The sequence below is a fragment of the Botryllus schlosseri genome, chromosome 1 (genome assembly GCF_051294905.1).
Source record: "Botryllus schlosseri isolate E-star chromosome 1, Bs_hap1, whole genome shotgun sequence".
In the NCBI taxonomy this organism is placed as follows: Eukaryota; Metazoa; Chordata; class Ascidiacea; order Stolidobranchia; family Styelidae; genus Botryllus; species Botryllus schlosseri.
Window position 1 is genome coordinate 23,962,433 of NC_137236.1, and position 15,896 is coordinate 23,978,328.

The 15,896-nt window shown below is 41.4% G+C and overlaps 1 protein-coding gene and 1 long non-coding RNA gene across 2 annotated transcripts; both read right to left on the bottom strand.

Moving 5' to 3' along the window:
* Positions 1-7,388: 7,388 nt before the first annotated feature.
* On the bottom strand, positions 7,389-11,449 carry LOC145445385 (uncharacterized). Its single transcript, XR_013916987.1, has 5 exons — positions 11,382-11,449; positions 10,970-11,186; positions 10,681-10,843; positions 10,507-10,601; positions 7,389-8,869 (listed from the first exon to the last, which is right to left on the bottom strand). It is a non-coding gene; the product is annotated as an uncharacterized LOC145445385 (long non-coding RNA).
* Positions 11,450-11,487: 38 nt separating this feature from the next.
* Positions 11,488-12,997, bottom strand: LOC145445373 (uncharacterized). Its single transcript, XM_080323568.1, has 4 exons — positions 12,797-12,997; positions 12,374-12,524; positions 11,739-11,855; positions 11,488-11,679 (listed from the first exon to the last, which is right to left on the bottom strand). Exons 1-4 carry the CDS (start codon positions 12,836-12,838, stop codon positions 11,600-11,602), a joined length of 390 nt encoding a protein of 129 aa, XP_080179694.1. The 5' UTR covers positions 12,839-12,997; the 3' UTR covers positions 11,488-11,599.
* Between the last annotated feature and the right edge of the window lie 2,899 nt (positions 12,998-15,896).

Consider the following 15,896-nt stretch of genomic DNA (forward strand, 5'->3'; position numbering starts at 1 on the left):
TGTGCAGGTTTTGCATTCTCTGTCCGGCTTTCGTAAGCAGGAAACCCTTGCGCCGGCTCTAACGGTTTCCGATTCCTTCCCCCTGACGTCGCCATGCTGGAGCATTAGGGTTCAGACCCCCAGTCGGACTGGGTTGTGTCGGAGGACGAACTTTGGGCACAATTTCCTTTCGGTTGTATATGCGTGGTAATGGCTGGCGTCCTGCTTGCGGAAAGGTGGCGTCTCTCGGACCGTTATAAGCTAGCTCTAGCATTTTGCGTTCTTCTGCCGTAGGTACTCCCATGTCAAGGAAATATTGATTGAGCTTGTTCATGGTGGTGAGGTCTAACCCCAAGTTGTTTCCGCCTTCTAGTATTGGAGCCCAGTGTGTTCTGTTATTTTCGATTTTCGTTGCCAGTTCCTCGTCCATTGCTCTAGCTCTAGGCCCGAGTTAATATCCCACTACCTGGTCTCTGTCATTTTTCCTTACTTTCCAAGTTTCACCGTTTCTCCATCTTATAGCCTGCATTATGCAATTGCGTGACATGTGACCAGGGCTCTGACATTCACGGCATATTACGTTCTGTGCATCAGGTCCAGTATATAACCCCAATGGTTCAAATATGTTAGGTAATACCAGCTCTACGCTATTACTATTCATCAGGCCAGCCATCACCAATTCAATATAATTTTGCTAAAAACCTTCATTTTACAACCCTTTTCCATAAGAGCTGATAGTAAGCTTGCCCGGCCTTGATGTTTGTTTACATCCTTCTGCAACCCGATTGGTTCGTGTCAAAGGTCACGTAAGTGTCTATTCCAAAGGTGTTTATTTCTCGCTGGTGATTGGTGAGACAATGAGGATTAGAAAACTGGATTGTGGTACAGGCGCCGCTATGTCTGCTTTTCTCTGCGTGCGATTAATCAACGTATTGTGCTAATCTGAATTCAGCCTTCAAGGCACGCGATCTGCCCGGTAAAGCGAATCCGAAGGGGATATTGATTGCGGGCTTAATATCAATATTGATTTGTCAAATGTACAAACTGCACATCAAGCTCAATTTAGATTATTGATCATTTGCAATAGACTAGTATTACGTTGCGCCTAACTTCAAAATTCCGAAGAAATCGCTCGCGGCACACTTGCGAGACGCAAATGGCACACCGCGGCACACCGGTTGAGAACAACTGAATTAATGTTAATCTTTTACTATTATTATGGTAAACCTGTTTCATACATTATCCGGTCGTCGGTTGCGTTTGCCATGGGTAATATAAGGAATCTCCATTTGAATGTGTTCACTCAAAAGCTTTATTTTCCTTTTCGCAAATGATGACAAATGACTAGGATTTCTTCTTGATGTAATTAGCTCGCCTGTATCCTATTCGTTATCAGCAGTATCCCCCTTGACGCGGTTGGTATAGATGTATTATAAATCGAATCGAATTCGAAATTTAGAACATCACATCATCTGCTCTCATGTAAAAGCTGTTGAGTGTTGACACAATAATAAAACAGACATGTATGAACTCATTTCCATTCGGACATTTGCTATTGAATTTTTTATTTGATCATAGCGATCATAGTTTATTTCAAAAACATTCCGCTAAATTTGGTATTGGAAAATAATGAACTATTACATTGGCCACAAATTGCATCAAGGTCGCCAATTGTAAACCTGGACTATACATCCGCTACTGATAATTATATACTTTCACTACCCTTCTTATAGTTGAAAATATTGAGACTGAATTGGGCGTTGCTTCCAATGTATTCATTTGTTTCCATCTTAGATCCAAGGAAATAACCGTATCATGCTTCAATCTTTTCCCTTTCATTACACCATAAAGACACGAATAAAGGTCGTAAAACTTGACCCATGAAGCAATTATGAAACAGCAGATTCAATACCAACCTATGTTTGTTAATGTTAGAAATGGAAAATACTGAACTATTGCATTGACCATCAATTGTTTCGACGCAACACTCTAATCCAGAGGTGGGCAAACTACGGCCCGCGGGCCGCATGCAGCTCGCAACACCGTGCTGTGCGGCCCGCGAGCGTCCAAAGAAACTTTTTTAGAAATATTGATAAAATGCGTACTAAAATTCGAATTAATCCAGGGACTTGATTAAATTTTTCTAAATATATTTCATCATGGTAATTCTAAGACAGTGGTTCCCAAACTGGTGGGCGCACCCCCCGTGAGGGCGTGAAAGCATCTGAAGAGGTGCGCGAAGCTGAGCTCAACTGAAAAAATTTTTCGCGATCCGCGCGATTTACATTCAATTCAAAGTTATTGCTCTGTATTTAGTCTGAATTGCATATATAAAAATCTGTCATCCACAGTCGTACCTTCCATACCATCAAACTACCCGTTAGGCTTGCTAGCATCCTGGTTGCGTTTTGTGATATGGCGATAAGGGGGCGCGAAACCTTTCACCATCATACGGGGGGGGGGGGCGGTCGTGTCCTAAAAAGTTAAAGTCTGAGAACCACTGATCTAAGGTAAATACTTGATATCACGGCGGGATAGCTGCAACGACATATTTACTGAATTTGGATCACGAGTGGGATTTCAGATTGGCCACTCCGTTTTTAATTATTTCAGTGTTGTGCTTATAATCAACGATTCGGGCGTGTCTTAGGTAGATTCGTTGTCTGTATGCGTAGAATTGGGGTATTTATATTTTATCTAGACATAGTAGAAGCGTGTTTGATGCTAACATGGTTATGATGCTGTCAGCATTGTGTGTCCTGCAACTGAACCAAAAGTGGAATTAGTAAATCTATGAACAGATCGCTGGTCACAGATTTAAATCTCAATCCTGTTCTAAGAATCGGGCCAACCGACTTTCATCTCTATAGTTTTGACAAATTGGTTATTGAGGTCCGCAAGCCTATGAGATCTCGCCACTATATGTTTCTGACGCGTGTACGATATCATCAAAGCAATGTTTGACTTGTTTTAAATAAGAACATATATTATCTCCATGTCCTCACTACACAAGCAAATATCAATATTGCGTTTTGATTTATATTCCCAATTTTATATAGTGCGGCCCGCGAATGGATTCAGATGTTGAATGCGGCCCGCGAGCTCAAAAGTTTGCCCACCCCTGCTCTAATCGTAATGAGTGCCGATTTCCCAGGAGTCGAATCCTGTCTGCACAGCTAAAATCTGCTTTATTCTGGACTCGACAAACCTTGCGTATCAGTCGCGCATTCAACTACAATCAAGCAATCAAATCAGATGATAATATAGACTTAGATTCGCTTCGTAAATACGAAGATGCTGTTAGCCAGAGTTTCGCAATGATGCTTCCTCGTGCGAGGCTAGATGGAATGTAGCATGAAACAACAGCAACAAGTAAAATACATAGGCAAGCGAAGAGTCAATCATACAGTGATCAAACAATAATTAAGTCGACAAAAATCAGACAATTAGATATAATAATGCAGGACAGCAGTAGAACTGCTACATGTTTCCTTAAAACAGGAGTCGCATCATCGAAGAAAGTCTATCAAATAATGTGGTGATCCGCAATTAGGCGATAATTACTTTCATCTGATTAGTTACGTTGTACAGTACAGTGTCGCCTTATCGTTACCGTGTCATTCTATTCTCCTCTGTTCTGCTGTCGGTTGTGTGCTATGTTGCTTAAAGCCACATTGGTTACCTTTGCTTTAATAAAGCTTCAGTCAGTTATTCAAAGCAATAGTCGGTTTACGACAATTTACGTCCGCCACATGCTAGTTACTCGTATTCAGAAGCCCGAAGAGACGATCGAGGAATTTTCCCGCGCCTTGGCAGATCTAGCGAAAGATTGCACATTCAAGACTCTCTCGGCGGAAGATCATCGCAAGAAGTCCATCCGCGACACTTTCGTTACTGGTCTTCGATCAAACGTTATCAGACAGAGATTATTAGAAAGTGACGGGGCTGTAACCCTCGAAATGGCGATCTCAAAAGCCCGCTCATTAGAATTCGCCCAGCGAAGCTCTAGTATCTATTGCAGCACTCCATGTTCATATGTCGCCGTCGAACCGCTGGAAAAATCTTTGAATCCTGAAGTCGAACGATCATCCGCAGAAACTCACACTCAACTCAAAGTAATAAGCAAAACAATCAAACGTGATCGAAAGTGCTTTTTTGCGGTCAGTCATTCCACTCCCGATATAAATGTCAAGCGAAACGGAGCGAGTGTGGCTATTGTGGAGTCCTAGGTCATTATGAAGTGGTTTGCATGAGAAAGGCCACTGACAACAGGAAAACAGTAACTGCAATGATCTCATACTTCAGCGCCATCGGAGTCCCCAAATGTCTCACAAAAGCAAGAATCGTGGTTAAGATCGGCTGCCACATAAAATTTGCTTTAATCGACTCCGGTTCAGCGGAAAGCTTCATAAGCACTGGATACGCCAATGAAATTGACCTGAAATCCACCCAGTACTCCTCTACGGTTACATTTGCTTCTACGGCCCATTCCCGAAAGATTGAAGAACTCTACAGACCGGACATTCTTGTAAACGAATCAAAATATACGGAATTCCCTCTTAAAGTAATGGAAGATTTATGCTCTGATGTGGTGCTTGGTCTCGATTTCATGAACTTGCATAAACGAGTCATTTTCAATATGGACGGAGATAAAGATACCTTGGAACGCCCTCGAGATCAGAAGTACAGTTTATGAGGAGTTGCTCAAGGGTGTGTCGAAGCACCGCAAACTTTCAAGTTTATGACACCGAATTGCAAACCGATTGCCACCAAATTCAGAAGATACAGCGAAGCCGATCTACATTTCATCAAAGCGGAAGTTGCGAAACTCGAGAAGGAAGGAATCATCGAGCCTTTCTCATCGCCTTGGCGAGTACAGGTTCTTGTTGTAAATGACGGTCGACACAAGAAGCGCATGGTCATCGACTTCTCTTAGACGGTCAACAGGTATACCTTACTAGACGCCTATCCTTTACCAAGGATCGATGATCAAGTCAACAACATCGCCCGTTTCAAAGTTTTCAGTACGTTAGATCTGAAGTCCGCGTATTATCAAGTGGCATCATCACCTGATGATCGTCCGTATACGGCATTCGAAGCCGCTGGAAATCTTTACCAATACCGTCGATTGCCATTTGGAGTCACCAACGGAGTTTCGGCATTTGAAAGAATAATAGACAACATCATAAAAGACAACAAGCTCACCTGCACCTTCGCTTATCTGGATAATATTTCTGTTTGCGGTATGGATAAGGACGACCACGATAGAAATCTCGACGCGTTTCTCAATGCTGCGCAGCGATTCAGCCTCACTTTCAATCATTCAAAGTCGATCATCGGTTCGTGTCGCACGGCGTGATCAAACCGGACCGAGAAAGACTAAAGCCGTTAATCGATTTATTGCCGCCACGCAACAATCCAGAACTAAAACGAGTGTGTGACATGTTTGCCTACTATGTCAAATGGTTGCCAAACTTTTCCGACAAAATCCGTCCTTTGTATTCAGTCGAAAAATGTCCGCTTCTCAAAAATGCATCTATCGCCTTCAACGATTTAAAACGCGAGTTAGTTGACGCGTCTCTTGGTAGGATCGACGAGACAAGTCCGTTCACAATAGAGTACGATGCTTCTAATGCAGCCATTGCAGCTATCCTTAGTCAAAACGGTCGACCGGTCGCGTTCATGTCTTAAACACTATCGCCAAGTGAAATACGCTACTCCTCTGTTGAGAAAGAAGCGGCCTCGATCGTCGCGGCAGTTCGTAAATGGGCTCATTTTTTACGTGGCAGACATTTCACTTTTGTGACTGACCAGAGATCTGTCGCGTTCATGTTTGACGGCAAATCTAAAGGTGAAATCAAAAATACCAAAATCCAGCTGTGGCGTGTCGAACTTGGTCAATTCTCGTACGATATCGTACACAAACCGGAGGCACTGAATGTTGCGGCTGGTATGTTTTCGCGGACCACATCTTCGTATTGCGCATCGATTTCACCCGGTGAGTTGGGTTCTAATCTAAATCGCATACACGACACTCTGGGTCATCCAGGAGTCACAAGGCTGCATCATTTCGTTCGTTCGAAAGATCTCTCGTTCTCCCTAAATGACGTCCGAGAGACCTGCGCTCGTTGCCGCATTTGTGCTCAAATCAAACCAAATTTCTACAAATGCAATCCGCAAGTGCTTGTGAAAGCAACGAAGCCTTGGGAAAGAATCAACGTAGATTTCAAAGGGCCTTTGAAATCCAACAAATCCCCTTTCATGTTTGTTGTCATAGACGAATATATTCGTTTTCCGTTCGCCTTTCCATGTCGCGACACTTCCGCGCTAACCGTCGTTTCGTGTCTGTCGACACTATTCGCTGTTTATGGACTTCCGGGATACGTTCACAGTGACCGAGGCACCGCTTTCGTGTCCAAGGAAGTCAAAGATTATGTACATTCTCGCGGGGTTGCAACTAGCTTAACTACGCCTTACCATCCAACAGGAAATTAGCAGTGCGAACGCCTCAATCAAACATAATGGCGAACTGTCAAACTCATTTTGAAATCAACCGGAGTCTCAGAATCATGTTGGCCTGACGCCCTTCCTCGTGCACTACATTCAGTTCGATCGCTGTTTTGAACGTCAACTAATTCAACACCGCATGACCGATTTTGTCCTTTCCAAGAAAAAAATGGTGGGGAATAGCGTGCCATCCTAGCTATTGACACCGGGGCCTGTTTTCTTACGCAAATTCGTCAGAAACAACCCCGCAAACAAGATTACGCGCCTGTCACGTTACGATTACGTTAACTATGGAACGTTGAACGTTTGGCGCTCACGTTACCATTGCGACATTCTGTGAACAAAAGGTAGCGATAAGCTGACGTTTCTGATGACGTAATTGAAACGACAACTTTAACCACGTTGGTCCTGACCACGTTGCTAAATGCTGCCTATCAAACTAGAGCTCTTAATGCAATAATACCGAGTCACAATACTTCAGGAACAATGAGTTTATTGCCAATAAAAGATAACAAGTCGTTAGGCCCAGCTCTACACACAGTCATAAATGGCGCAAAGAGTGGAAGGCAAGCATTGTGCAAAATATTCCAACACCAATATTGCAATTTTGTATAATTGAGGTACTGAGCTCAGAGGTATAATTAATATTACAGAATACATGCAATCAAACAAAAATCACAGGACGAACATATCAAGGTATAACCAACATAGCAATATACTACGACATCAATAATTCAAATATCAGACACACTTTCATATTAACCAGAGGTGTTAAACTAAGTACTGTTGATTTTAGTACTCAGGTTTGGCTAATTGCACTACTTACTCTAGAGGTGATGTTATGTTTAAATTAGTTTTGTGAAATATGGTTGTCGTTCTCACAATGACTTATTGTTACAATTTAATCAGTATAACAACAATAATGTCAGCAACTGAATTTACATATTCTCGAAAAATCGAAGTAGCATCATATTAGTCACTAACACGAAAGCAACAATTTCAAAAGTGGCTACCACTTAACAACTGCTAAAAGAATGCGACACCTGGTCCGAATCGAAGTTTTCAAACTACCAGCTTAAGTACTTTCAATGCCTTCATTTTCAACTACTAGTTTCAAGTACCAAGTAAATTTAACATGCCTTGGATATTGCTAGTTCTACTTTTGCAACAACGCTTTACCCCCTTAGACAGCATAGCTACGACAAATTTGACTAGCAATTATTGTTAGATTTTACCTAGATTTGTCTAGATAGACAGGACACTAGTAATGGAGAAGCAGGGATACTTGAAGAAACACTTGGCAGCAAGCTAATGGCAAGATATTGATACATAAAAAATGAAGAAACTGCGTAGCCGGTGTTAGCACCATCACAAGTAAAATCTTCAAACACTTTACCGTAAGCCAATTTACGATACTGTAGGGTTACCACATTTTGGGAATCTGAAAAGAGGACACTTAATAAAAATTTCCGGACTTACAATACAGCAGTAACATCCGGTAAAATTGGTAAACATTTTGCGAGTTTGTAGTTTGTTGACTGTAAGAAGGTCATCTTTTCGACTCGACTTCCGAATTATCTCATTTAGATGACTAAAACAAAAGGTCGTTTTTCTGGCACAACTCCTGCAAGACCCACCTAACCGGTACTTGAGCTTGCTTTATCGCAGTTAAATTTAACATACATCTACGCAAAATTTTTAAAACGTGGACAATGACATTTGGGCGTCCTGCTAGAACACTTTAAAAAAGGACAAATCCTCTTTCAAAGAGGACATATGGTAACCCTACGATACTGACAAATAAAGAAATGCAAAACTGCGTAGCCGAAGTCAGCGAAATCACTTATTTACAGGTTTCCTAAGTACAAATATACATGAGCAAAGGTAGCAGGAATGTCATTCTTGGTTAAATGCAGGCAATTACACCAGTACCTGGTGCCTGGATGTACGCTGTTCACCTTATAAGGTGGAACGTGGATGCAAGAACTGTATGACGTCTTCTTTGAGGTTACTAAACGTAACTTTCAAGCTCACTGGTCCACCTCTTTCTTCTCAAATGGGCAGCAGCTCATCAAAGCACACCATTTATCATTCCTGAAATCAAGAAGTCACAGTTGGTAAGTCAGAAATAGATGACTAGCTAGCACTATATCACATCAATTTAATGTACAAGAGCTGTGTTGGAACAGCTAAGCACAAGAAACATAATCCCATCCTGAGAATATGCAAGAAATGGTGTTACGGGATCAACACTGTAAAATTTCCCACTATTTCATTCTGGATGATTTCACAAGTCCCATTAAAACCAAGTTAGAAAAATGCATGCCTCATCCACGGCTAATTCTTCACTAGTTGTGCGTCCATTCTGCGGTCTTGATGATTTCTGCAAGAAGTTCATTGTTATATTCTAGGCAGCACCGTAACTGCCGCACCCCAAACCCCCCAATTGGGGGGGGGGCCCGAGCTCGAAGGGGGCCCCAAATTATTTCGTGAATTAGCATAAATTATAGAGTATTTTTTGAAAATTTATGCAATATTTTCCGAAATTTTTCGCGCTGCGCGCGATTTAAAGTTGCCAAATATCTTGATTATTTGGTACTCTTCCCCCAAGAAAAAACACGCAAGATTTATAGAAATGGACATATCGGCGTTGGCCATTAATACGCCACTACGCACCAAGATATATAACGATTTAGGACTTATTACATGCGACTCCAAGAAGTGTGCCAGAACGATCGGCAGCACGAAAAGCTTGGCCGAAACTGACTGCCCTTACGCAGACCGAAAACTTCGTTATATATACAAAATAATAGGTTTAATTGTCCATAGGCGCCTAAATGACTGGCGCCATATGTTGCTTCCTGTCTTGGCAATCTGAACCTCAGAAGACAAATACCATCCAGCAGGAAAAAAATATATGCCTGTGAGGAAATACCAATTTGAAATCGTGTGCGTCTTTTAGTTTAGTACGTTTGAGCGATTCTATATTTTTGATATAGCAGACAGGAGGTCACGAAATAAAATCATGTAACGAAGTCATACCAACGGGTCCGTCCGAAGATGTTTAATTAATATTTACGGGCCCTACAGTTTCAGGTAAATCTGATGACGTGAGCAGAGAGGACAAGATATTGATAGCAATATATTAGCAATTCCCGATCTTATTGACCGATTGTATCATGAATTATCGAAAATTTTCGCGCTTCGAGCTGGCTCACTAAGCAGTGCAGCTAATTTCGTGGCAAAAGCGAACACTGTCATGAGGGGGTCGGTTTATCACCCTATGAGACCCCCAAACCCAAGTTTTTGTGGGGGGGCTAGGCTGACGAAGTGCTGTTTCGTTCCTGCCAATGGGTATACGCCCGAAGTTGTCTAATTATTATTGGGCGGTCCTACGTTTTAAAACACACCTCGCTCAGCTCTACCGGTAAATCTGATTACGTGAGCAGGGAGAGGATCAAAATTGATAGCAATATATATGTAATTCCCGATCATATTGCCTGATTCAATCATGATTTACTGAAATTTTTCGCGCTTCGCGCGTCTAGGCGGGAAAAGCTGGTTCACCCAACGGCCCCCCAATGCAGATGTGAAATAGCGTCAAAAAGCGGACAGGCAAAGGGGGGTCTGGGGGGCGAAGCCCCCCAGAAGTTAGGTTTATCACCCTATGGGGGGCCCACGGCCAACGTTTTGGGGGGGGGGCCTGACGAAGTGCTGTTACGGCCCTGATTCTAGGTCATGGTAGGACAGTAAACCTATACGACGAGCTTCTAATGAGAATCCAATGTATTTAATCCTGTTCAGCAGATAAACAAAGGAGAGAGTAGATCACAGAACACATGGTATAAATACAAAGCAAGGCACACGCGAAAATAATGATTGGCAGTAATCACTAAATAAGATATGACACCAACATGAATGCGCGATCATAACATTATTGTAATTTAATGCACTAACTTCTATAACTGATATTTTTATAGCCGAGGGATATCAGGATGAATAAACAACAGCCAACTGTACCTTCTTGATATAATGAGGGTGGGACTTCAAGACTGCACTGATGTCCGTCTCGATATCTTTCTCCGTTACTCTGCTGTGGGTCTTTCTGCAAATAGCTACAAGAAGATACGGTTGGAGCTAGTTTATTACACCTTGTACTGTCTGGGAGCATTGCTCTGTAACTCCAATACTCACATATCAGAAGGCTATAGATCATTTCATGGTCTTTGAAGCGATGCTTTCCTTTTTGTCCGTCTTTGGAGTACTGAGCCAGTAGAAACTTGGTTGCAATTTTATCCAACACGCCTCGAATTGTAGCAGTCACAGTTTGCCCACCAACCAGCGACAAATACGATACCTGGAAAACCAAGAAATCCAGGAAAAATCTTGAAAACAGGTGGCAACAGCACTCAGTCAAATTATATCCATGTTAACAGTTGTATATCGAAAATCAATGGGTTTGGTAATTATAACAGCTACTTACTGCAGCATTTTTTGCTCCTTCCTCCTCAAGTTTCTGATCTATGCCTTTCAATTCATCCACAGTAGTTGCAGGTTTCTTGATTTTAAGTACTCAAAATTCTGCGTGCTTGACTGCGATTGCTTACGCTTTCCAACATCTTGTCGAACGAGATACGCTTGATTTTCACCTACGATCTCCAAGATAGTTCGCACACAAATCAAGATTTTCTTCATGATTTCTAAATGAAAGTGAAAGTCATCTATAGCGCACATTTGACAAACGTACATTAAAATCATCAATTATTGTGTAATGACATTGTCATGAATGTCTTGAAGATCGACACCATATAATATAAATTTGAGTTCTGGGAAGCGTAATACGTAAAAGGGAATTAATTGCCACTTCCTATTAAAATATGAATCTCAGAACATACTGTCATCCGAATAGCCGTTTCGCCTGTGGGATACACTGTCGGTAGACATTTCAAACGAAGAGCAACCTAAAATAAATTAATCATAGATAATATAAATATTTAATAATTTTACGAAGCAACAAGGCTGTAACCAAGTCACAAAGCTACGAGTCACAAGTCAATCTCACTTTGGAGTAAATGACTCGAGTCAATACAACCCTTCAAAGCAAGTAAACATCTCAGGAGTGGAAAATGTTGAACAAACCTTTCAAAATCGTCTGTACTTGGTGCCTCTCGGGACGTCGTGGTGTTGAGGTGACTAAAGAGAGAAATACAAAGTCACATATCGCATTATTTTACAAATTGTAATAAACAGACCTCCCCGCTTTTTCTTGGATAGGAACTGTGAAATTCGCTTCGAAGTTGAGGCTGACACTGGTTGAGAATGAATTGACGTATCAGCAGGAACTGCTTCATTGTCAGAAGCATCGATATCTCCAGAAAATAGATGTCGGAATGACACCATCACTATGGAAATGGCTAAACAATGGATAATAAATATTTAATAATTTTACAAAGCAAGTGAACATCTCAGGAGTGGAAAATGTTGAACAAACCTTCCAATCTCGTCTGTACTTGGTGCCTCTCGAGACGTCGTGGTGTTGAGCTGACTAAAGAGAGAAATACATAGTCACATATCGCATTATTTTACAAATTGTAATAAACAGACCTCCCCGCTTTTTCTTGGATAGGAACTGTGAAGTTCGCTTCGAAGTTGAGGCTGGGAACGCAGGCCAATATATACATAGTCAAGAGATGATTTGGTTTCTATAGTGCTTATTACACTGCTTTGATCAGGTCGTCTCAGAAGTGTAGCTGCCGTTAAAGGGAGATAATCGAAACCATGTTTGTTCCAAATTTTTAGCATTGCAGTGACAGTTGCATGAGGTACATGACATTGTATTGTCCAATTACGCAGGTCGTCTTCTGGAGTCCCAGATTGATCAACCGACAATGAAACATCAGATAACATTGTTGGGTCATCATCCGTGTCCGAGCTCTCATAGAGAGTTGAATCAGAAAGAGTGGCAATAGGAACAGCCGTTTCTGCATGCAATCGAGTGATATCTTGAAATTGACCCAACATTGGAGTGATACTGGCACCTGTTGATAAAGTAATGCAGGCATTCAAGCAGGTATGTATAAGAATGATGAAATGTTTACATGGACTGGGAGCTATTGTAAGAATGAGCAGAAGATTCCATCTATTGGCTGTGAGAAAACAGCTTGATTCGAAAATTGACACAAGTAGCCTAATTTCACACGGCCAACATGATCACAAACATTGTGATGCCAGCCAGCAATACCACGTGATTCATGAAACCATACCATGTGATTCATGAAATTCAAATAATATAAAACTGAATAACACTTACTTGATACTGGTCTATTAATATCTTCAAACTGGGAAATTTCATTGTTTTTGTTAGCTAAAGTCTGCTTGATTAACCTGGTCGCGGCAGTCCATCTCCTTCTGTAAGCTAATCGGTGTCTTTTTCGACATTTAGGCATACTGAACTGTAGCTATGTCAATATAGTAGAAAATTAATGAACCTATAAGAGTCCACAAGATTAGCTGTATGCATGTCACGATCACGACCTCAATAGAAATCTGCTTTACTAAAGACGAAGTTATATCACGAAGCTACAAGGCTTGCACTTGCACAGAAGTTTTAACAAAGAAAGCGCAAGTTAATAGTATGCTAACACATAACGATGCAAACAGGTATAACTTTCGGTATATGTAACTACGGTCGATGATATTGTGATCGACAGTAAACTACGGTCAATATCAATCGTATGCCTCAACTATTGTTTTATACGAAGCATATATAAATTAGCATGCAAAGTTCAGTTTTCGGTACTCCGCTATAGCTATAAGTTCTTGCTTCAACATCAATTAACCGCGATTAATCCGTGAACTCAACTCCGCCGAAACCTCCACTACGATTACAATCGCCATTATCAGACCTCGCGCTGTACGCTGTTTTCTGGCGGCATCTCACGTGCGCGCCAAAACTGATGTGAACGTGGGGAAAAATGGCCTACGTCACTCGGCGACAAATCGTGAAATCGGTAAAGTTGCCGCGGTTGCTGTATTCCAACGACCCCCGCGCCTGCGTGTATAATACGATATGAAGTGTCGGGTATGTGAGAATGTAGTATTTTCTTTGTCGGTAACCAGTTAACTTGGTATGAATGCTACAATTGCAATAAAATGACACGATGATGCGTGTATCGTCAAGATGAGAATCTTGCATGCGTCATCGCAGTCGGGCAGCGTAGCGATGGAATCACATATCTGGACACTTCCGGAAGATAAGCGATGATACGACATAATAACACTCGCTCTGCAGGATAGTTCGTGTTAATTCAAGTCCCCATGCCTCACAGCTTAAATTGATCATGGAAATACATAACCCAATTTATACTAGTTATTTTTAACATCTTTTTGAAACTTTTGTAAACGTTTGAAAGCTGTGTCAAACGTTTACTGTTTGCGGGGAAGGGCGACGAACTATGTTATGAGGTCGAAATTCTTGAAGCCAGCTACTTACGCACGTGTTCGTTTTCCTAACGGTCGCGAGTGCAGCGTCTCATTCAACGATTTGGCCCTTTTACTAATGGAGAAGAAACACCGCCGACTAATCCTGAAACGGAACAAGCTTAACCTTGTCCTGTTGATGTCGATGGCCACGAGCTAAGTCGCGAAGTTTCTAACGTTGAATTGAAGTCATCTGATGAAGAGCCTCAAGAAACTAACCATTCAGAGGATGTACCAGATCATTCGAGTAGAAATCTAGACGTCGAGCTTAGGCGTTCAACTAGAGTTAGGCGCCGGCCTGATCGGTTGCCGGTGTCGACTTATCGTTACCGTGTCATTCTATTCTCTTCTGTTCTGCTGTCGGTTGTGTTCTATGTTGCTTAAAGCCACATTGGTTAGCTTTGCTTTAATAAAGCTTCAGTCAGTTATTCAACGCAATAGTCAGTTTACGCCAAATAACATGCACAATCGCTAACACCAATTGCACCAATTTAAATACTTGTTTTAAGAATCCCATCAGCAACTGCTAATAGCACTATATCAATATAATTGAAAAGTTGGTTTGTGCTTGCAACAAATCATGCTTTTAATCTACAGATGCATGGCAATTACGAGCTTGCCATATCCTATGGATTAAATCTGCTATCCTTTTCCATTAATTTTGTCGTAAAACAAGGTCGAAAAACATCCCAGATTCATCAGTTTATGCAGCAAAAGATTTTCTTATTCGATAAGAAACTACAATATTGCGATGGAAGTCGCCAATCGCTCAATATATGTAAATTAAAATAAGGATATGGAAGATGAGGATTTCTTGGAATTCGTCACACTTTCACTCATTCAATCAATGCGCGCATATCTGAAAACTAATTCATACTTTTTAAAATCCAAACACTAAAAAAGAAATAGTTGGCGTGGAGTGAAATAGCCGGCCGATCGATATGAGGTAAGCACAATCAAACAGCTTTAAATGTAAAGCGACGTGACAATGTAAAGCAAGGGTGTCAAACTCAAGTTGCGTCGCGGTCCGGATTCAGACCTTCACATCGCTCGCGGGCCGGACTAGGTATATTATTCTAAAATTGTACCTCAAAATCCATGCCCGCGTTGTCCCCTTGAATACTCAATTATACCGCCTATATGAACCATAAGGTTCTATTCTATCAACACCTTTATTCGCAAGTAATGGAATTGGAAAAATGACGATGATTGTAATATATGACAGTTGGATAAATTACTAAAACATTGACTTTAACGACGATATATGTTGGTATATTGCTATGATGGATTTGTTTTAGTCGTAATCTGGCAATTGTCATGTCTATGCGTTGTGAGGTATGCACGACATTTGAATCTCAAACGCAGACGTTGAAATCTGATACAATAATATTATATGACAGTTCGTTTTTTTGCAAGCAGAGGAGCTTAAGTCAATAGCGAAAATGAAGTGTGATCACAGATATTTTGAATAAATTTTGTGTGACAATTATGTTCTTCGTATAGCCTGCATATATTGGTTTTTATCTGGGATTTTCACGGCAGTGAATAACTACGTTTCGGTTCATTTTTTACAAAACTCTGAGATAAGTGTGCACTTTTCCGTTCTCAAAATTCGGTGTCATTGGCAGCGACTTGTTGCTGTTGGGCACTACAGGGAAACCGTAACACCAGTGTCGGATGGTTATAATGTGACCTTTGACCATACTCTACATCTGCTGTCGTGAGGGATTATTTTGCGAAAGTAATCTTAATATTTGTCAGAAATGTGCTGGATAATACAGCCATTTTTCAGAATCGCTTCGCGTGCCGAATGAAATCGTATCGTGGGCCGCATGCGGCCCGTGGGTCGTATGTTTGACACCCTGATGTAAAAAGAAATCCCTGTACCTTGGTGCCGCATGGTGTCGCCACAACATAATAATATTGAATCT